This window comes from Stenella coeruleoalba (assembly GCF_951394435.1).
Source record: "Stenella coeruleoalba genome assembly, chromosome: 7".
Lineage (NCBI taxonomy): Eukaryota > Metazoa > Chordata > Mammalia > Artiodactyla > Delphinidae > Stenella > Stenella coeruleoalba.
In genome coordinates this window covers 48,374,901-48,397,492 of record NC_137153.1, presented here as the reverse complement: position 1 = coordinate 48,397,492, position 22,592 = coordinate 48,374,901, and the positions used below count along the sequence as shown (strand labels likewise).

General features: G+C 33.1%; 2 protein-coding genes across 2 annotated transcripts in view; one reads left to right on the top strand and one right to left on the bottom strand.

Annotated features, from left to right (window-relative positions):
- The window catches only part of IFT74 (intraflagellar transport 74), a 79,022-nt gene that overhangs the window by 8,304 nt on the left and 48,126 nt on the right, over positions 1-22,592 (top strand). Inside the window, exons 3-8 of the mRNA XM_079927806.1 lie at positions 247-382; positions 2,562-2,610; positions 4,195-4,293; positions 4,460-4,520; positions 6,895-6,954; positions 8,187-8,248. Of these exons, the coding sequence (XP_079783932.1) occupies positions 247-382; positions 2,562-2,610; positions 4,195-4,293; positions 4,460-4,520; positions 6,895-6,954; positions 8,187-8,248 (467 nt within the window). The remainder of the gene's footprint in view (positions 1-246; positions 383-2,561; positions 2,611-4,194; positions 4,294-4,459; positions 4,521-6,894; positions 6,955-8,186; positions 8,249-22,592) is intronic.
- Positions 11,852-17,335, bottom strand: LRRC19 (leucine rich repeat containing 19). The gene is made up of 4 exons (XM_079927807.1): positions 16,936-17,335; positions 15,177-15,690; positions 14,330-14,518; positions 11,852-13,806 (listed from the first exon to the last, which is right to left on the bottom strand). Exons 1-4 carry the CDS (start codon positions 17,053-17,055, stop codon positions 13,478-13,480), a joined length of 1,152 nt encoding a protein of 383 aa, XP_079783933.1. The 5' UTR covers positions 17,056-17,335; the 3' UTR covers positions 11,852-13,477.

The window sequence follows — 22,592 nt, the reverse complement described above, 5'->3', positions numbered from 1 at the left end:
CCAGTTTGGGAGTACTATAAATACATCTACACATAGAATTTTAAATTTTAAAGCAATGTATTATTTAATTATCATAGAATTTTAGAGGTTAATTTTATTTAATATTTCAGACATTTAAAATATAAGGAAAATTTTACAAATTATATAGAATCTTAGTTTTTTTTAATATTCTCTTTGCAGTCTTAACAATATTAGAGGCACAGTCTTTTTCTTGTTTATTAAAACTGAATCTTGTTTGTCATTTAGATGCCACCTGGAACAGCAAGACTGGGCTCTCGTGGTGGTCCCATAGGGACAGTAGGAGTTCTGTCCTCTCAAATCAGAGTTGCTGATCGTCCTGTGACACAACAAGGTTTGAGTGGAATGAAAACTGGGATGAAAGGTATCTATTTTAAGAAGATGAGTATATTTTGTACAAGTATTACAGTATCATGTTACTAAATCAGAATTGTAGACTGAAAGAGGCTATTTTACTCAATTCTTATTCCTTGATTCACAAAATTGTAAGGGTTAAATAAAAGAATGAATGTGAAAATTCATTGTGAACTAGGGAGTTATATACATATATTAACTATTTTAATCTTCATTTTTCTTAACATAAAAGTTTGCTATAACTTTTCCTAAATTGAAGTATAGTTGATTTACAATGTCATGTTAATTTCAGGTGTACAGCATAGTGATTCAGTTATATATACATACATATGTATATATATACTCCTTTTCAGATTCTTTTCCCTTATAGGTTTTTACAAAATATTAAGTATAGTTTCTTGTGCTATACAGTAGGTTCTTGTTGGTAAACTTTGCTATAACTTGAAGAAATTTGAAATAATTTGAAGAAAAGAAAAGCTCAGGAATAAAAATTAGATTTCTAGTACTATATAGAAATATTCTGAAATACTTTTTTGTTTTTGGTTTCTATACCAAAGTGACACTGGTAAGGTACTTGTGTATTGATGAGTAGTGAATCAAGAATTGTTACTTTTGGTAATAATATTCCATTATAATGCTTAAGTAAGGAAGTGAGGCTAACACATAGATTTATGTACTACATCTCTCATTATGCCTCTCTGTGTTTAGAAAGGCATAATTATATATGTTATGATTCAGAAAGTTGGTCTATAATATATATATAATTCAAAGCACGGTGAACTGTTTTATAATGAGCTTTTTATTTTCTGTATTTGTGCAAATGACTTATCAGGGATGAAGATACTCTACTGGTACAAAATTAATTATAAGATGTCATACTACATTCTGTAATACAGTATATCATGCCTTTCAGGAGACTTAAATTTTCTTACTTGTATTATAATACCCTTAGCTCACTAAATATTAAAAACCAATTGATTACTGGACTTCCCTGGTGGTCCAGTGGTTAAGACTCCATGCTTACGATGCATGGGGTGTGGGTTCAATCCCTGGTTGGGGAGTAAGATCCTACAAGCTGTGTGGCGTGGCCAAAAGATGAGAAAAAAAAAACAATTGATTATTTAGAAATGCTTGCTTAATAATTATCAATACTGTGAAGGAAAATGAGTCAAAATTTTGTAGTTGTTTAGTCTTTAAAAATGTCTTCATAGAAGTGTTTATGTTTAATATTATTTAAAAACAAGAGTAGAAACATACTACAATTCTATAGAGAATTCATCAAATTTTATTACTGTATTAATTTCTCCTTTAAAACAGAACCAGTATCATTTAAGATAGTAATTTTCTACTTCAAAGCCTTGTGCGAAAGAGTTCTGATTGTTACCATCATGCACCACTGTCTGCTGTGACTTTTGCTCTTACCTGTTCCAGTTTCTCATTTCCCATTCTAGTGAGACATTCTCTCCCTCTTCTCAGTATAGACCTCAGTCAGTACTCCCTAGCCGTTTCTCTCATGCCTTGCAGGGCACTTTACCTCTCTCCAGGTTTGGGACATTTAACCTAGGAATACTTTTTTAGTCCTACTGAAATGTAAGATTATGTTTCTTTCTAAAAAGTCTCTGAAAAAATTATGTAAAATCATAATATCTTGCCTACATTGAGAAATTTGTAGTCTAAATCTGCACTGTCCATTATGATAGCCAATAGGTATATGTGGCTATTTAAATTTAAATTAATTAAAATTAGGTAAAATAAAAATACACTTCCCAGTAGCACCAGCCATATTTCAAGTGGTCAGTATTCCCATGCAGCTACTTTATTGGACAGTGCTGCTATAGAATATTTCCATTGTTGCAGAAAGTTCTTTTGGTTAGCCCTGTTCTAGACCCCCTTAGACCCAGTTTCCATTCAGCCAACCTGACCTGTAGAATCCACTGTTTTTGTTTTTGTTTTTTTGAGTCCATTGTCCTGACACTCTTTGTGGTCTTAATTCAAGCTTCCATTATGTCATGATGCTAAGATATTAGTTCTCTTTTCTATTTCAGTGCTTCTTCCTTATTTTCAGATTTATTGGGGCATTTGTCAGTATTATTAGAGAGCTGTTGAGTGTAATTCTGGTTGTGCTTTGGATTTGCTATTTTGGTGGCATTTTCAAACTGAACACTAATACTTAAAAAAATGTTTTTTAGGTCCCCAGAGGCAAATTTTAGACAAATCTTATTATCTTGGGCTTCTTCGGTATGTTAAATACTTTTTTTCTATGCATGATCATGAAGTTTTAACTACGGTACTTATTAAGATAGTTAGGTTGTAAAGCAATTATACTCCAATAAAGATGAAAAAAAGATAATTAGGTGTCTGTTAATTCCTAAGAATTTTGTATTCTAACATCATTTTTGGTTAATTTGGCTGTAAATAGATGTCATCACAAAATGTGGTGATACAGTTAGGCTGAGGTTTTAAATTTTATGTATTTGAATGTATGTGAACTATATATTTCAAGTTCACTGTTTTTCATTTAATAATAATAATCTTTTATGCTTCTTTCACTAGTTATTCTGAAATATATTATTCATACATATATGAATAATATATTATGTGTTAATGATATCTGTATTAATGGTAAAATATATATGCTTATTTATAAGAAGCATATATGTATTAATATATATGTATTAATGATAAAATATATATGCTTATTTAATATATTTAGTACAGAGTTTTAAGTAGGTATGTATTTGGTCAGTTGCTATAAATGTGGCCTAATTTTAGTTAATTCATAAGCTTTGTTATATATCTCTAAGTATGCAGCTCTAAATTAAGAACTCTTTTCTCTTTCTATACCTACCTTTTTCTCTGCTCAGGTGTCCTACTTTCTTATCTCCATTTTTCCATTACACTTTGTTTTCTTGTTGGCTCATCCTCTATATCTTCTTTCTCTCTGACTTGCATTCCATTTAATGCATCCTTGTATTGTGTCCTGAAAGCTCTGTTTTCTTTCTTAGTCCTTCTTAATTCTTTTGTTGTTCAATTACCTGAATCCTTTTGATTCTCAAACTCCAGAAGGCAATAGGAGAAGGGTAGGTTTTCTCCATTTGTCCTCAAAGTTGACATCAGTAAGAAAGATAGTGAGGCCATCAGTTGAATTGCATCTTTTGATATCCAGCCACTTTTTAATCAAAAGAAGGGAAGGTGATAGAGCTGTTTCTCATCATTGCATTGCCTCTCTTCTCCAGGATTTGTGCTTCTGTATTAAAAAATAGTTTTACCTATTTGTGTAGTTGACTGTAGAGCAGTGGTTCTCAGTTGGCAGTGATTTTGCCCCCCAAGGAACATTTGGCAATTTTTAGACACATTTTTAGTTGTCATAATTAGGTTTGGGGGGTGTGCCACTGGCATCCAGACCAGAGATGCTGTTAAACATCCTACAGTGCACAGAATACCACCCCCCTACCAAGGTATTATTCAAAGACCTAAAATGTCAATAGTGCTGCTCTTGAGAAACCCTGTCCTAGAGGGTAGCAAGAGCTGTAAGGGTGACAATTAGGTATCTACTTCTGTCTTAGATTGTACCAGTTTGCCCAGGTTTCCATACCAGTACTGTTTCATCTTTTTTAATAAATAGAGAACCTGTATCAGTTTATCAGTTGGGATATACCTCCTTAATCAAATAAGCCACTTAAATTGTTTTTCTTTTTTTAGTGAAATTTCACAAAACCATTTATATTATTGTTACACATTTATGAAAAGTTTGTTTTGTTTAACTAGAGACTGTTTTCTGGATTGGAAGTATTACTGACTTTTTAATTTCTTTTCACTTAGAAGTAAAATAAGTGAACTTACAACAGAAATCAATAAACTTCAGAAAGAAATAGAAATGTACAATCAAGAGAATTCAGTATATTTGTCATATGAAAAGAGGTGAGTAATTTTGCAGTTAAAGTATGCAAGATATGTTTTTATTATGAGTAACATTTAATGTAGTATGTATCAGGAGTTTAATACTGAATTTGTAGTTATACATAATATTCATAATGTTCATCTGCCTATTTCTGTATTTATGAATGTTTTTATTTTATGTTTCCAGAGCTGAGACTTTAGCTGTTGAAATCAAAGAGTTTCAAGGACAACTAGCAGACTACAACATGGTATTTGTTCTTTTCTGAATCTCTTTTGAATATTTTCATTGTTTTTTACCAGTTTAAAAAATGTTATTTTAAATACCAAATAATACATGAATACATGCGTAGTGAGAAAGATTGAAACCATAGAAAGTGTAGATATTAAAGTTTCGCTTTGCTTTCTCCCTCCTTTCCCTCCCCAGAAATAATTTGGCTTAACAGATTGATAAGTATTCTTCAAGCCTTTAAAAAAAAAAAAAAAAAGAATTTATCAATACTTAAAAATACAGAAACATGCACACATTTTTTCCCTAACAATGTTAAAATAATAATTTTTAAAGTAGATAAAATTTATTGGGTACTAGCAATGTCATTACTTTAAAAATGTTTTTGTCTTTCTATGGAGTGTTGTCATCATGAAATTTTAAAAATTTAATTACTTAGTCCACAAATTACCTTCATCAGTATGTTTCATTCAAAATACAGTGTTTGCCTTCTGTCAAAATAGAGTATCTAACATAAACATAGTTTTGCTTCCTAATGTGGACTTCCAGAAGATGATTCCTAATGTGGATTTACAAAAGAAATGATCCCGTTGGCAGTGTTGATTACTGCCTCAATCTTTGGGGTAATCTTGGCCCCATGAAAATTTCTAGTGGCAAAATTTTCTTCCTTCCTACTCTGTAGGTACTTTAGGCAGCAGTGGTCTCTGGACTTATTGAAAACTTTTATCTCACTTCTCCAACTAAAAAATAGCGTTACAGGGCTTCCCTGGTGGTGCAGTGGTTGAGAGTCCGCCTGCCGATGCAGGGGACACGGGTTCGTGACCCGTTCCGGGAAGATCCCACATGCCGCGGAGCGGCTAGGCCCGTGAGCCGTGGCTGCTGAGCCTGCGCGTCCGGAGCCTGTGCTCCGCAATGGGAGAGGCCACAACAGTGAGAGGCCCACGTACCACAAAAAAAAAAAAAAAAAAAAATAGTGTTACGCAAAATAAGAAACATGCCACCATAACGGTTAGGTGAATTATGATATACCTACTTGATATTGTTACATTGTACTCATAAACAAAATTTCTCTGATTATAGTATATTGTAATTTTCACATTTGTTGGACTTTATAATCCATAATATTCTGTAAATGATGTTCTGTTCTAAATATGAGAAAAATAGTTTTTTTGTTTGTTTGTTTTTGTTTTTGCGGTACACGGGCCTCTCACTGTTGTGGCCTCTCCCGTTGCAGAGCACAGGCTCCTGATGCGCTGGCTCAGCGGCCGTGGCTCATGGGCCCAGCCGCTCCGCGGCATGTGGGATCTTGCCGGAACGGGGCACTAACCCGCGTCCCCTGCATCGGCAGGCAGACTCTCAACCACTGCACCACCAGGGAAGCCCGAAAAATAGTTTTTTATAAAATATAAAAAGACATTAGATGAAAGGGATTTTTAGTTGTACTAGAATGCATTAGGTAAGTTACTTAATATAAAAATATTAATAACATGTAAAATATGCTGTTTGTAGGTTTTTCTCTGATACAGAGAAAGCAGTTAGTTAGCCAGATATCTAACATATAGTAAGGTCTCAATAAATATTAGAGCTCATTAGCACTTATTATTCATACCACAAGTGAAAACGTGATATATAGTAATTTATATTATATTAGGAAAGCTTAGTCTTTTAAAATCAATTACATCCAAATAGTTTGCTTTTAGTAGCCTCCTGTTCAGATTCTGGCTCTACAACTTGCTAAATTTCTGTATCTGCAAAATGTGGACAAAATATCTACTTCATAGGGTAATTGTGAAAATTAAGTGAAATAATACATCTAATAAGTTCAGAACAGGGTTTGGTACAAGGTAAATAGATAAATATGTTTGCTATTCCTGTCATTGCCTAACTCTTTGAAGTACGCTAACTAGTGTTCTGTTTGTGCCTTGCCCTGTTTTTTTTTAAATTTTTTTTTTAATTTTTAGAAGACCAAGAAAATCATTTTACATTTACACTGGTGTAAATTTGTAAATCCGTTAACACTCCTCCCCCCTGAAAAAAAAAAAAAAGAGAGAGTGTGAGATCTTCCCCCAGATTTTGTCTTCTCAACATCCTTCTTTATAAGCTCAGACATCTTTTCAGAGCAGACAAAGCTCTTTGAGGTACGATCGGCAGGAAGAGTAGTTCATTACTGCCTACTTTTCCACCCTAAAGACGTAGTTTATTGATTGCCGTAATTCATAGTATATGCTTACTTAGATAGCTCAATATTTGTTTTTGTCTTAGAATGTAAAGTACTTGGAAGTATTAATACTTAAATGACTACTCATTAGTTGTAAGATTGAATACCTATATTATGGATTACAGAGAAAATTTATGAAGACTAATATAATATGGTTTTTTTGTACTTTTCTTTTTAGTTGGTAGATAAACTTAATACCAATACTGAAATGGAAGAAGTAATGAATGATTACAACATGGTAAGAAAATTTATAAGTATAAGCAATAGATCTACATTGCCTCTAAAACAAAGCATTTATATGTAGAAATAATTTGATAAAACCTTATGTACCTTGGAGATAGGTATTACTCTGATCCTAAATACTACTGTTATAGTTGAGTTCCTTTAGTTGCTCTTTTAAAATTTCTTCCTGTTGGTTGGCTCTCCCAAGTGGATGCTTCAGTGTCTTTCTGCAAGGCTGTGTTTAAACTGGTCTCTCACTAAGCATTAGTTAGGGAGTCCCGTCTACATATATATTATGTATATAAATTAGTTTCTATATAAATTAGTATATATATATACTAATTGTATATAAATTAGTTTGCAATACTTCTGGTTTAACATTTGTGCAAATGGAGCTGAGTACTCAATGAAGAGTTTTATTAGAAAGGGAGAAAATGAATAGTTACCATATGATGCCAGACATAATACTACTTTTGATTAGTAAATGAGAATTTATGTTCAGTGGTCTTGGATTATTTGGTAGAAAACAGTAAAATGATAATTGCTAGCTTAATTGATTATAAATATTTGGAAAAAAATAACATACAACTTATAGCATAGTTTATAATTTATTTATACAATCAAAGACTATTTTATAAAAGCATAGGATTTATAAAATGACTTTTCTAAATTGGGATTCTATTAATAAAAGCAATGATAATGTAGTGAAATTATTCTTAGCTTTAAAACACAGGAGAATTCCCAATTTAAAAATTGTATTTTTAATGCCAAATGTGAAAAAGTAAAATCTTTGTGTTTTCTTAGTTTTTTGGGATGGGTCCAAATTCTAGGCTGAATATGCACAGGTAGAGTCAACTAGGAGTACTCAGGTAAAATCCTAAATGATTTAAGAATGCAACTTGCATTGGGTGTAAATTTAACATATTACTAATCAACTATTGAATACTTAAAAAAATCTTGAAATTCTGTTTACATTAATGAAGTTTACATTAGATTACTTGACAGATCAGTAAACAGTGAATATTTTTGGTGTGAGATTACAGTGCCTGTGAAAAAGACCATTTATTTGTATTTGGTGTTTGTAGTGGTTTGTTAAATGAAGCATACTGTATTTTTTAAAACTTTGCCTGTGGCATTATGATTATTATAATAATCTCTAATTGGTTCATAATCAGAACAACCTTTAAAGAGATAGTTTGGCCTAATGGTAATTTTTATCAATAACTTTTGTGTTAACTCTTTATTCAGCTTAAAGCTCAAAATGATCGAGAAACACAAAGTATGGATATTATATTTACTGAGAGACAAGCGTGAGTACACTCTGTTTAGAAATCAAACAGATTTATAAGTGACTTGTATAAGGTAGTTTACCTTCTGAGCCATTTATTTCTTTACAATTTTGTTAATTGGTTTTCCCTGATGTATTTTTTATTTTAAAAAGTTGAATATTTGCAATACAAATTGTATTGTTTATGTATCTTATCTTCATTCAGAGAAATAAAATTTCTACGTCTTGGAGTTTAAAATCTAAGATGGATAAGAACATCTTCATCTCTACCATTTGCAATTTTAACTTGAACTCTTTTTTTTAAAAGATTTGTTTATTATTTATTTATTTTTGGCTGCGTCGGGTCTTTTTTTTTTAACATCTTTATTGGAGTATAATTGCTTTACGATGGTGTGTTAGTTTCTGCTTTATAACAAAGTGAATCAGCTATACATATACATATATCCTGATATCTCCTCCCTCTTGCGTCTCCCTCCCACACTCCCTATCCCACCCCTCTAGGTGGTCACAAAGCACCGAGCTGATCTCCCTGTGCTATGTGGCTGCTTCCCACTAGCTATCTATTTTACGTTTGTTAGTGTATATAAGTCCATGCCGCTCTCTCACTTCGTCCCAGCTTAATGCGTCGGGTCTTAGTTGCGGCACACGGGATCTTTGTTGAGGCATGCAGGATCTTTCATTGCGGCATGCAGGCTCTTCATTGTGGTGCACAGGCTTCTCTCTAGTTGTGGCATGCAGGTTCCAGAGCACGTGGGCTCTCTAGTTTACGGCACGTGGGCTTTAGTTGAGGCACGTGAGCTCAGTAGTTGTGGCACGCAGGCTTAGTTGTCCCGCTGCATGTGGGATATTAGTTCCCCGACCAGGGATCTAACCCTCCCGCCCTGCATTATAAGATGGATTCTTTACCACCGGACCACCAGGGAAGTCCCTAACCTGAGCTTTTTAACTAATTCAAATTATGAGATTTAAGCCCCAGTCTAATGAAATGCACATTATTATTCAGTGGGCTATTTATGTTATTTCATTATTCAATTATTAATTGATAATTAGTTGTTATATTAGTAATCTAATCATAGATGTAGATTATTTGTGCATCTTTATATATAACCTGGTTAAAGACCAAATACCAAGTAACTTTGAGTTTCGTTATAAGGTAAATGTGGCAGTGACAGTAATGACTACAAAGATAATAAATGGATGTAGTGTAGTTATCTTAGCCCATTTGGGCCGCTATAACAAAATACCATAGACTTGGTTACTTATAAACAACAGGAATTTATTGCTCACAGTTCTGGAGGCTGGGAAGTCCAAGATCAAGGCACCAGTATAGTCCTATTCTGGTGAAGGCCCTCTTACTGGTTCATACCTAGCACCTTATCAAGGTATCATCACATGGTGGAAGGGGCTATGGAGGTTTGTGGGATCTCTTTTTTTTTTTTTTTTTTCCAGTACGCGGGCCTCTCACGGTTGTGGCCTCTCCCGTTGTGGAGCACAGGCTCCAGACGCGCAGGCTCAGTTGCCATGGTTCACGGGCCCAGTCGCTCCGCGGCATGTGGGATCTTCCCAGACCGGGGCACGAACCCATGTCCCCTGCATCGGCAGGTGGACTCTCAACCACTGCGCCACCAGGGAAGCCCTGTGGGATCTCTTTTATAAGGGCCCTAATCCCATTCAGGAGGACTCCACCCTTATGACCTAATCACCTCCCAAAGGCCCCAACCTGCTAATACCATTACCTTTGGTGGTTAGGATTTCAACATATGAATTTTGGAGGGACACAAATATTCAGACAACAGCATTAGTTAACATAATTATTCTTTATCGACTTTTTGATCTTAATTACTGTCTAAAGCAGTGCAAACAGAAGATGAGCTATTTTGTACATACTAATACTGCACACATTTTGTTCCATAAACTTATCAATATCAATTTCCTTGAGAGCAAGGATAATAATTAACCAAAATTATGTAACATCAAACATACTGTCATATTACCTCTGCATGTACAGTAAATATTTGATGAAGAATAGGATTTTAAATATAAGGATGAACTATTTGAAAGATAAATGTAATTTTCTATTGATGAAAAACAAAGGAATCTCATTTTCCCCGTCTATCATTTGATGCTACTGTAAAGTGCTATCTTTTTTTTTTTTTGGCTACACTGGGTATTAGTTGCGGCATCTGGGATCTAGTTCCCTGACCAGGGATTGAACTCAGGCCCCCTACATTGGTAGCGCGGAGTCTTAACCACTGGACCACCAGGGAAGTCCCTAAAGTGCTATCTTAAAAATTACAAATATACTGGAAGTCTCTTCCCTTTTACAAAGAAAATTCCATATTCATGGTGACCAAGCACTTACTTGAAAACTTCCTTTTGTTTTTGTTCTGGTTTTAGACCATTTAGCAAATATTTATCATTTACTACATATAAAATACTTTCCTAGGTACCTAAAGAATAAGAAATAATAAGCTATACCCTGTTGAGGACCTTATATAGTTTAGAACATTTAGGTCCTCATTTATTTCATCATTTATCTGAAAAGTTATATGATACCCAGGTCAGATTTATAAATATTATATGTACATGTTTTATAGATATTTTATCTAAAAAGATAACTCCCAGATTATAAATTTAAGAATTTCATAGGTTTTTATGTCTACTTGGTTCATTTGATTAAGGAAAATGTTCTTAAAATAAGGTACTTTGTCCTGAAAATGTCAGCAGTTTCAAAACTTAATATCTGTAGTTTGTAACTAAGGCTGAGTGAAATAGGTTCTACTGACCCTTTAACAGGAAATTTAAATTAATAACAAATTATTTTTATAAAGTTTATTTTTATATATCACAGGATAGATTTATTTCATGTGTTAATCAGATAGCCAACATCTTAATAACACGAGACTTTACCTTGACTCTGTACATTCAAAGGGAGCAGGAAATGTCATACCTTGAGAAAGCAGGTATAAAAATCTTGTTTTTATTCTCTTCTCTTTTAGTACCACCATTTACTGTGGTATGAGACCATCTAGTTTATTATGGAACACCTATTTTTAATAAATTGGTTATAGTATATAGCTTCAATATGTTACTATGACACCTGTGGCTTTAATTCAGTTTCATGTGCCTGCTTGAACTAATGATTCTCTTCCAATTCTAATGTCTACAGTTTTCTAGTTTGGTGTTAGCTAAAATCATTTATCCGTTAAAAATATATGAAATTATAATTTTAAACCCATTTATTTTTCTTTGTTTAGTCAGATATCTATTGAATACCCAATATTTAATTATAAGAGGCTTTTGAATGTAAGAGATGAAAGGTAGTTTTTGCTCATTCATAATTATATTTCATTTTACTACATTTCTCAAATATGAATATTTGCCTCAAATTAAGAAATGATATTTTGGTAAAATGATAGATTATTTAGAAAAAGATGACTTTTATTTTTAAAGTTATCTACTCTTATAATTGAGATTTAAAACCATAACGTATAATTTACATTATCTGTTAGGAAATATTACACTTAAAACATTTGTATATTTTATTGAAAACATGTTCCTATAAATACAAATACGCATTACAAATGAGTCAGTTCTTTTATTTCACAGGGTATATCATCCAAAACAGTTTATATTTTCCTCAGTAGACATTTGAACTGAATTTACTATTGATATAACCTTAAAAATGACTATTTTTAGGATATAATGTACATCTACATTATTTTTAGTCTCTTTTTTCTAAGAAATTATCAGGTATGTACATGTGTTAAAAACTTTATGTTACAGAGAAATTTCAACATACCCAAAAATTAAATAGTGTATTATACTCCTATACACCCATCTCCATCAGCTTTTATCCAACCCTGCTCCATCCAGACCACTAGACACTGTTGCCTTCCCTGTATAATGATGAAGAAAATTTAAAACCCCATATTATTTAATCCATAAATATATTTCAGTGTTTTAGAGATATTCCTTTCTCTAAAAGATATGAATACTGTATACTAAATTTCCTCACATATGGAAGGTAAAAATGATAGATTTTGTTACAGTTTTTAATGCCACTATTTGCATTAAGTTGTTAAAATTATGATTGTAGCCAATGGATTATAAGGAATTGGCAAATAATTCACTTTAGACTCTTCCTATAATAGTCTCAAGGCCAGTATTCTTTGGACCATTGTTGTCCTATGAGGTATTAGCAGCCATACATCAAAGAAAAGGTTTTGTTGTCAAGGAAGTTTGGCAAATTCTTAATATTTCGCTCTTGAAGAGCAGAGAGCAGTTTAGTAAAGCCTTGGGTAGGTCCTATAGTAAAGAAACTTGTTTGACTTTGTTTAAACCCAGTATTTCCTAGTAATTCTGTAGTAGTTTGTCCATGTACCTTTTAATCCCCCACCCTGTAAATACTTCTGAATGTCTCTCTGGAAATTAATGTTCTAGAAGACAATTTGGGAAACATTGCTCTATCTACAGCATGGCAAAGAACTGACCACGGACCAACTGAAGATTCCTCAGCCACAGCACAGAATCATTTGAATAAAAATCTAAAGAGAGGCAGAAATAGGTATTTTAAAAAACAAGATTCATAGATGATTCCCACTTTGGAAGCCACCATATTATTCAATTGTGACAGTCATACATTTTGATGACAGTCTTTCTTTGTAACGAAAATCAAGAGATTGTGCCTGGACATTGAACCTGTGCTTTAAGTCGCTACTAAATTTTCAGAAATTTAAAAAAATTAAAAAAATTTAAAAAGCATTTTCCAGTTCCATGAATTCATTCTATGGGCATAAAATCAACCTTAGCGTGTTGTCAGTTTAAACTATGTCTGTTCTTCACTTTGACTTGTGATAAAATTCCATAATCTTTATTTCTTTACTGATTCCAATCAGTAAAACTTTAATATGTATTACATCACATATCTGACTAATATGAAAATCTGTTCATTTTAATTAATGAATAATTTACTTTAGGCCTTTTCTACTGTTATGTATGGTCCCCTGAATACTGCTGAGAATAGTAATGCTAGTATTTTAACTGTTAGCTAACAAGGAGTGGCAGTTACTGTATTTGGACCTACTTGCACAATGCCAATGAGAAGAGCATAATTTTATGATATATATGTGTGTTGCAATTAATATGATGGTCTACTAGCTATAGTTCAGTATGTCATGTATCAAAATCTCCACGTCTAAACTGTGAGTGAGCTGTTAACATTTTTTAAAGAATCAAACATTGAAAGAAATTAATTTTCTTCACGTAATTCATGAGTATCTATGTATTTGTCTTCAATAAACCCATCATCATCTACCACAAATTGACGTAGTTGTTCAAATATTACTATAGTTTCTTCGGAGCTTGTGTCTGGTATCTGTGGAGGAGGACTTGGGTTTCTGGTAAAACTATCTTCATAGGTTTCTGCTTCATGCTCTTCCAGGCGATGATGCTTGTAACTAAGCAGAAAATTATACCATACTGGACATTTGATAGCAATTGAAATGAGGAGTGAAGTCATCAGTACAGTGACTACCACACTGACAAGAAAAGTCCAGCTTTTTCCTTGAGATTCACGTTCTTAAATGGAATACCGAGAAAGAGAGGGTGGGGGTAGTTTTGTTAAATTGACAAAAATAAAATAATCATAATTACATGTCCTAATAACTCCCCAATATTGGTATTAGAAATAAATGTACATAATCTTCTTTAAGCAAAAGTTACTAAAACTGCCAAAAATAAAGATATTTCATAGTGTGGTGAAAGAATACCTTTTTTCAAAATATCTACCTGTCTTTGCAGGTATTGTTTATCCGTTCACCTAGGAACATTATTGATTTATACCTGTTAAGAATTGTGACTTAACTAGTTAATACCAAGTCTCAGAGAAGTTAAATATCAATAATTTGCATAACGGCATTTGACTGATAGCTAGCAGAGCCTACTTTAGAAACCCAGTGTTTTGTCAGTTTTTTCTTGGGTGGAGAAATTGTTCTTTTACATAGTTTCTAGAAATTTAAAATACAAAAAAATAATGAAAACTATCTCGATTTATTTGGTATGCTATCCTCAGCAATATTATTATTCAAAACCAGTACATTACCTGAATTTCTTGTTAAGTTGTTCAGAAAACTATTAAATGTTGAATTGCTAATGGACTCAAAATGAATGTAAAGATCTTCAGTTATAGATGAAGGAAATTTTGAGTAGCATTCAGCCTTGTAAGGTACTGTTTTGATATTGTAGCACTTCAGTGTATCCGGATAGCTGCACATGGTGATGTTCTCATTTTCTAGTAAATTAGAAAGAATAAGATTTATTATGGAAAATAATATTATTATGGTTAATAAATTATTATGGTTAACATTTTATAATTTTTTATCTAGAATTTTTTGACATATTTATCTGTCATCATTAAAGGTATTATAAAAAAGAAACTGTTGTATTTGCCTAGCAACACAACAAGCGAAATGCCCATTTCTGTTTATGTTATAAATGTAGCTTAAGTGCAGTATCTGTTTATTGTTTAGTTTGTCTGTGTTAGTAATGTAAAAATGTTATGATTTAGATTATGGTGAACATCTGGAACATGGCATGTAGTTTAGAAAGTGGATCACCTGTTTTCACCTACTCTCTGACAAGCTATCCTAAGAAAAGGAAGTGCTTTTAAAAATTAGTCTTATATATCGAAACTGCAAACTTAGTATACAAAGTGACAGTTTCATCTCATATATATAGAACATTTAAGTTTCTTTTCTTCTTTTTCTTTTTTTCTGGAGAGGCAGAGGGAGAGCTTGTACTCAGCAATTTCTTTTCAGTGTTTCTTCTTGTTTCCCTTAAACAGGAAGTTTCCTTTTCTTTTAGACATGAAACAAGAGACTTTTCTGGGGTAGAACAATCCAAAATCAATCACATTTTGGTTTTGACTAATTTAAATTATGATTGCTTACCTAGTGTCACATTCGATGTGTTCAACCAGTTTTGCAAATTCAGTAGACTACAAGAGCAGTTCCACGGATTTCCGTACAAAATTATGAATTCCAGATGAAACAGTTGTGGTACATCAAGATAGCTTATCAAATTGCCTTGCAGATTCAATAGTATCAGGCTTTTTAGAGGCACAAATATATCATGATTCAGTTGAACTATTTTGTTTTGGCAGAGATATAACTGTTTTAGTTTATCTAAGCCTGTAAAGGCACCCTGTTGAATTATGTGGATGGAGTTTCTACAGATATTTAAAATTTCTAGATTGGAGAGGTTACCAAAACTATTATTATGTAGGATAATGACATTGTTCTCAATCAAATAGAGCTCGGTGAGTGAAAAATATGTCTGTAGAACTCTTGTATCTGTAACATTCAGAGTAATTTGGTTATAACTGAGGTCAAGTATAGTAACATTTTTATTGATATTTGCTGGAATCAAAGCATAATTCTTTGCAGTGAAATTACATTTGACTTCCTAAAAAGAAAATTAGAAATGCATTAATAAGGAAAAATGCTAGCAGAATTTCCCAAATTTTCATATGCAGGCAATTAGACATTAGAAGGAAATACTTTTAGAAGAAAATCTACTATCTAATCTTTTTTTTTTTTTTTTTTTTCGGCACGTGGGCCTCTCACTGTCGCGGCCTCTCCCGTCGCAGAGCACAGGCTCCCAACGCGCAGGCCCAGCGGCCATGGCCCACGGGCACAGCCGCTCCGCGGCACGCGGGATCCTCCCGGACCGGGGCACGAACCCGCGGCCCCCGCATCGGCAGGCGGACTCCCAACCACTGCGCCACCAGGGAAGCCCTACTATCTAATCTTTTTATGTTAAAATATGAAAAAGGTAAAGCAAATACTTTTTTTTTTTATTGGGATGGAATGTTGAAGATTAAGGAATTCTGATATATATAATTGAGGAAGGAGATTGTAGTTTGTCATACAAGTATCTTCCAACTGTTATTAAATAATCATTACAGAAAGAAAATATTGGTATATTACCATTTATATATGTGGAAATAAATGGTAAATAATAATTCTGTTAACTTATTTAGTATTTCAGTGTGCAAGATTGACATTTATAATGAGAAAATAATGTAAAAATGTAATTTTTAAAAATCAGAGCTACCAGCACTACATCTAGGACTATTAAATAATTAAGAAACAATATTCAATATATATCTCTATAGGGTTAACAGCTCAAAATTTGGTGTTTTAAAAGAAAATATCTTGTAACAGAAATTGAGCCATGTGTTGAATTTAAAGAGTCAGGCAACAGGAAGAAGTGCTTTCCTTATGTGGATATAAATCCAAAGAAATAGTTCTTGATTTGACTGTTTTTGTAGCTGAAATGTCCCCCAATAATAATAATAATGTAACAACAGCAATTTCCCTCATAAATATGTGGTTTTTTAAAAAGTTTCCTACATTTTAAAGTGTGTTTTTTATGTCTTAACTAATCTCCGGTTTTGTAGTGAAATTTTACGTATTTCTCCTTTTGTCAGCTTTTAAAGAACTCAGTTTTTTAAAAAATGAAGACCGCTTTTGTCAAATTAGAATCTGGCTCAGAGATCACATGTTTTGAATATACACAGCTAACTAAAGAGTTTGTTTTGATAGCTTGACTTTTTTCTTCTTTCTTTTATTGCCTTCAATATTTTACTAAATCTACACAAAGTGTACCTTTGAAAATATTTTCACTAGCTTGATTGTAAAAACTTACGGTTTTAGACGTCTGGCTTTCGTCTGATAACAATAGCATGAAGAGTGGCCAAAACAAGATTGTGATGCTTGTGATTTTCATATTGCAAGCCTGACAGAAAAGAGAGTATTTATATCTCATTAGGAGACTAGAACATTAGAGATTTTTTAGGACATTTTGATTTCCATTTTTCTCCTTTTAAATCTATTTTTTCTTAAAATATATAAAATATGAAACAAGTAAATATCCCTTCACCCTCCCTGCACTCTAATCTTAAAAAACTGGAAAGCTCCTGGGGAGAATGAAAGACAGTAATTTTCAGGGTGTCTTTTTAGTTCCTAGATCTAGTGAAAGGAACTTTAAAACAATTGAAGTGGTTGTACATTTTAAAATTTTAATATATGTGCACAAAAGCAAGTCCAGAAGGATATATATTTATGTATATATACACGTTTAAGTATATGCTTATATTGCTACTTCTTGATTTTTCAATTTTAGGCATTATCTATTGATACTATCCTTTGACTTAACACTTTGGGAGATGAGAGTCCTCAGCTTTCTTTCAAACACTCCCTACCTTCATCTTCAATGCATCAAATATATACTTACTGTCTCTTTACTTTCCGAGCATAGTCACTTGTAATTTTGTTTAGATGAGTACTCAGTGTTTATACTATCAGGAATGTATAAAGCTGTCAATGACTGAGCCCTGTTAACAGGATTATTATTCTGTTCCTGCACACTGTTTTTCCTCTAATTAATTGTCCTGGTTTTCTTTTCATGTGCTTAGGGTTTTTTTTTTTTTTTCTCACTAATTTATACCCAAACTCTCCCTAGCAAATCTCTCAATAGTTTATGTATATTAGATAGTTTAATTTGTTTCATTTGCTTGAAGAAGTCTCTCCCAGAGCCTGCTGCCATGCTCTGATCTAGATGAGCTGATCACTAGGCCCTCTACACAGCCGTTGACTTCCACTCTCCTTCCACCCTCATTGTAAAGACTCCCTTTTGCCCTTGTTACTGGATTCCTGTTTTCTAGAATGCCCTGTCTTGGATTACTGCCTTTTTTCCATGGAGCTTCCTGCAGGAGCTTCCTGAGAAGGTCCATAGAAGAGAATTTTTTTTAGACCGTGAAAGATATTTTGGCTAGAAATAGAACTCTAAGTAGGAAATAATTTTCCCTCAAAAGGTTGATGGCATTGCCCCATTGTCTTTGGGTTTCTAGTATAGTCGTCCCTCAGTATCAGCAGGGGATTGGTTTCAGGAGTCCCTACAGATACCAAATCTGTAGATGTTCAAGTCCCTTACATAAAATGGTGCAATATAATGAATACAGTGGACCCTTCGTATCCACGGGTTTTACATCTGTGGATTCAACCAACCATGACTGTATTACTGTTAAGAACTGTGATGCTATGCCGTTCTAATTCTTTATCCTTTTATGTAACTTGCCGTTTCTTAACCCCAAAGCTTTTTCTTTGCTCTACAGTATTATATAGTTAGAGGTGTACAGTATAGTGATTCACAATTTTTAAAGGTTATACTCCATTTATAGTTACTATAAAACATTGGCTATATTCTCTGAGTTGTACAATATAGCCTTAATATGGATATTCTGAAATTTCATGATCCTTTATGAGAGTCTGTTTTCATTCGTGAAACTGGGCAGTTGGTGGGCACTTTCAATCTGGAAACAATGGGAAATTTTCTGAATTATTTGATTGATGGTATTGATAATTTTCTTCCTCATTAAAAAAAAAAAAAAAACCTCACTTCTCTTTCTAGAACCCCCTTAATTAGGTGTTGGATCTCCTGGTATGATTTTCTAATTTTTTATGTTTACTCTTCCACATTTCATCTCTGTGTGTTTTTGCTCTGCTTTCTGGAACTTTATCATCAAACTCTTCTGTTAAAGTTTTCTTTTTCCTGTCATCTTCTTAATTCTGAAAATTACTTTTTTAGTATACTGTGGTATGAATATATTTTTTCCTTGTTTTTTTCTTGTATCTCTTGTTTTCTTTTTCCTTGAATAGCCTTTGTACTCTCAAGTTGTGTTTTTCCAGTTTATTTTTATAAGTATCCTTTATGTTAGAGGTTTTCTTTTGAACTTTGTGTATCTGTTAATATTTGGTTTAGGACTTACATATAAGAGTGGGAAACAAAAAAGCTGATGGGAAACTGTGCGTTTGTGTGGTTCTTATTAACTTCGCTATTATTTTTTGGCCACGCCGCATGGCCTTTGGGGTCTTAGTTCCCTGACCAAGGATCAAACCCGTGCCCCCTGCAGTGGAAGCGTGGAGTCCTAACCACTGGACCACCAGGGAATTCCCAGTTCTTATTAACTTTAGATCTTACTGTAGAGTGACCTTAATGGACTGTTTTTTGGGGGAATCCCTAAATGTCATTATCTTTAGATTGTTTCTCTTGGGCTGCTTGGATTCCCCAAAATGACATTTTTAATCTGCCTGAAAAGGTGAGGCCAAGTGGCCAGCATTCTGAGAGCTCAGTGGTGGAAAAGTTGAGTTTACCTCAGTAATTAGTATGTAAACTTTAACTTACTCTCCCTGCTTTTGGCATAACGTCCCTGCAGTCACTTGTGCCTAGTGCCCAGATTCTGTTTGTTTTATTTTCCCCAGAGCAAAAAAACAGAAGCCTTATTTTTCTGCTTAGGTAGGAGAGGACCTTTACCTGGCTGGGCAGTGTCAGGGAGAAAGACTTTCAACTATGTTTCAGCCCCTCCTTTTCTACTTCTAGAATATCTGGTACTGCCAATCTCTGGGCCGTCTAGGGATTCTGCAGTGTAAATCAAGTGGCTTCTCAGCTTTCCCCACTGCTGGCTTGGGAGAATTTTGCTTTCCCAGTCAGTTTGCCCTTAACTGTTAGCTTTCTAGTTTCTAGATTTTATTGCTGTTGTTTCCTCTTCCATTCTTTTTGTCTTTATGAGTTTATATACTTCAAATTACCTTTTATTTTCATTTTAGTAGGGTTTTGGACAGGAGTCAAAGTTAGTGGGTACATTCAACATGCCATGTTTAACTGGAAACTGCCATTTATTTCAGTAATTCTTCTTACTATAAGTACTTTCCATTTAGTCATTTTATTCATGACCTTGATATTTCTTATTTTTATTTCTGTTTTGTTAAAGTCAACATTAGAAACTGCTGCATAAAGCAACTATTCTCCAATAAAAATTAATTTTAAAAAGATCTATTAAAAAATAAATAAATAGGGACTTCCCTGGCGGTCCTGTGGTTAAGACTTGGCCTTCCAATGCAGGGGAGTGCAGGTTCAATCCCTGGTCAGGGTGCTAAGATTCCACATGCCTTGTGGCCAAAATACCAAAACAGAAGCAATATTGTAACAAATTCAATAAAGACTTTAAAAAATGGTCCACATCAAAAATAAATAAATAAATAAGAAATAAATAAGAAACTGCTGCAAACAAATGATCTGTTTGAAATGATATGAATATGTCCTGTTACTATCATCCTTAGTGGTTAAAATTTAGTCTTTTGAGCCTTCTTATTGCACTTGTTACAATTAGTTGCTTATGATTTTTTCGGAAAATTTATTCCACGAGAGCAGGAGGTAAGAAACTACTCGGTGAGCAAGATTCATTTCAAGTTACTAAAGTCTGTTGCTGCATTAGCAATGAGGAATTTATTGTTATGCGAGTACTGGTCTATTCTAGTTAACTTCCTCATTGCCTTCCATCTGATGATCTGTTTATGTTTATTCCTTTTCCACTTTCTTTCTTTACATGGCTAAATCAAAGTTTGAAGAAAAAGCCACTGTTCTCCTAGATTTTACAATTTGAACGTAGATCATAATAGAATCCCTTTTAGAGTCAGAAATGAATTCAAGCTATCACTTATTCCAGACCACTGCCTACAAAAGGAGATCCCTAAATCATAAATAAAAGGTAGTTTACCCGTATTTAGTGATTTCTAGGAATAAGTGTGCAACCTCTCTAGTGGCTTGTTTCAGTATTTCTCAATGGTGTAGTGAAATTCTTCCTGATGTTTTTGTAGGATGCCCATGTGGGTAGGGCAGTGGTAAGGAAAAAGAGCTTCTTTTTTTCCCCCAAGAAATAAATAGGATAAGGGTGAATAAAGGAAGCAGATAGGCTACAAAGAAAATTAACTAAACTAAAGAGTTTATGTGGAATAGAAGCAGCCGGAGAAGGTAATGGAGGTCAGGTGGGACTGTGAGACTTGTGAAAATGGAGACAGAGGATTGTCTTGTATTTATTATCTTTATCATCTGTGTTATACTAATAATTGTCTTCTCCAGTATGCTAAAGTGAATAAAATCGTAAGGGTTGGAAAAGGAATCTTTTTTTTCCTTCTATTTGATAAATTTTAGAGTTAGAAACTATATATACTTAGAGCTTAAGATAGATTCTGTACAAGAAAGCAGTCAATAGATCTAAACCATTATTAGGTCTAAAGCTATGAAATGCATTGATTGAGCCACAAGGTCCATGGGGCTTTTCATATATTTGTACATGTTTTGAGAGGGGAAAGATTGAAAGATGGGGTAGGTGTATGTTGACCATCACAACACTAAATAGACAAATCCTTAGACAGCAGCATTTGCTAGCTTTATTGGCTATCTTGAAGACATCAGATTGGCAGAATAACTAGCCAATAGTTTATGCAGAAATTGTTCTTGAGTCAGTTTACCCTATTTAAAAAGTTGATTTAAAAGGAAACAGCTATTATTGCCTTTTTCTCCCTTTGGATTTTTTTTTTCAATTTGATATTTATTTTGAAATGATATGTGGGCTTGAGTTTAGTGATTAAAAAATAGAGAATAAATGGAATATCAGTTTTTTTAAAAACTATCTTACAAAATTAAGTGCCCTTTTATATAGCCTATAACCTATATTACACAAAATTTTCACAAAAGGAAATGGTAGATATTAAAAAAGAAACAATGTTCTTCTTAGTGCAGTTTCAAGTACAAGTTTCTGAGAAGTTTTTGGTCATGTACTTTATATGACTATTATATACCATGAAATAAAAAGATATTGCAATTATTTTGGTTTTGTTAAATAAAATGTATATACTGTAATACAGTTTTGTCATTAAATATTTTAGATATTTATACCAGAATTCAATGTATTTGGAGTAAGGTATTAATAATTCACAATTAACTTATCTCTTGTAATTTTATAGAACTTCTTTTTTCAAACTTAAAAACTTTTATAATGGAAACTATCAAGAAAAAACCTCTAAGTAGGATAGTCATTGCGTAGTTTCAACAATTATCACCTGGTAGTCAGTCTTTTTTCATCTTACAAATTTGTTTTTAAGTTAATATCACTTCAAAATGCTCTGTGATTAACATATTTCAAAATAAAAAGATCTTATAAATTTGATTGGTTAGATGAAACCTTTTATTTTCAAAAGAAAAATAATTAATTTTTATTACGTTTTCAATTTATTTGGGAAAGATTTTTTGGCCATGTCCCAGGTTTATATTTCTAAGGTAGATCTTGTGAAAAATACAATAATATTTTCTTCTCTTTCATCACTTATTAGAGACAGAGATTTTTGTATAGACTTAACAAGTTTAAATATGATTTAAAAAAATTCATCAGTAATCACTGAACCTATAAATATATAGGATCTTACCTTTCCTTTTTTCTTTTGTCTCCGAGACTGGTGTGTAAG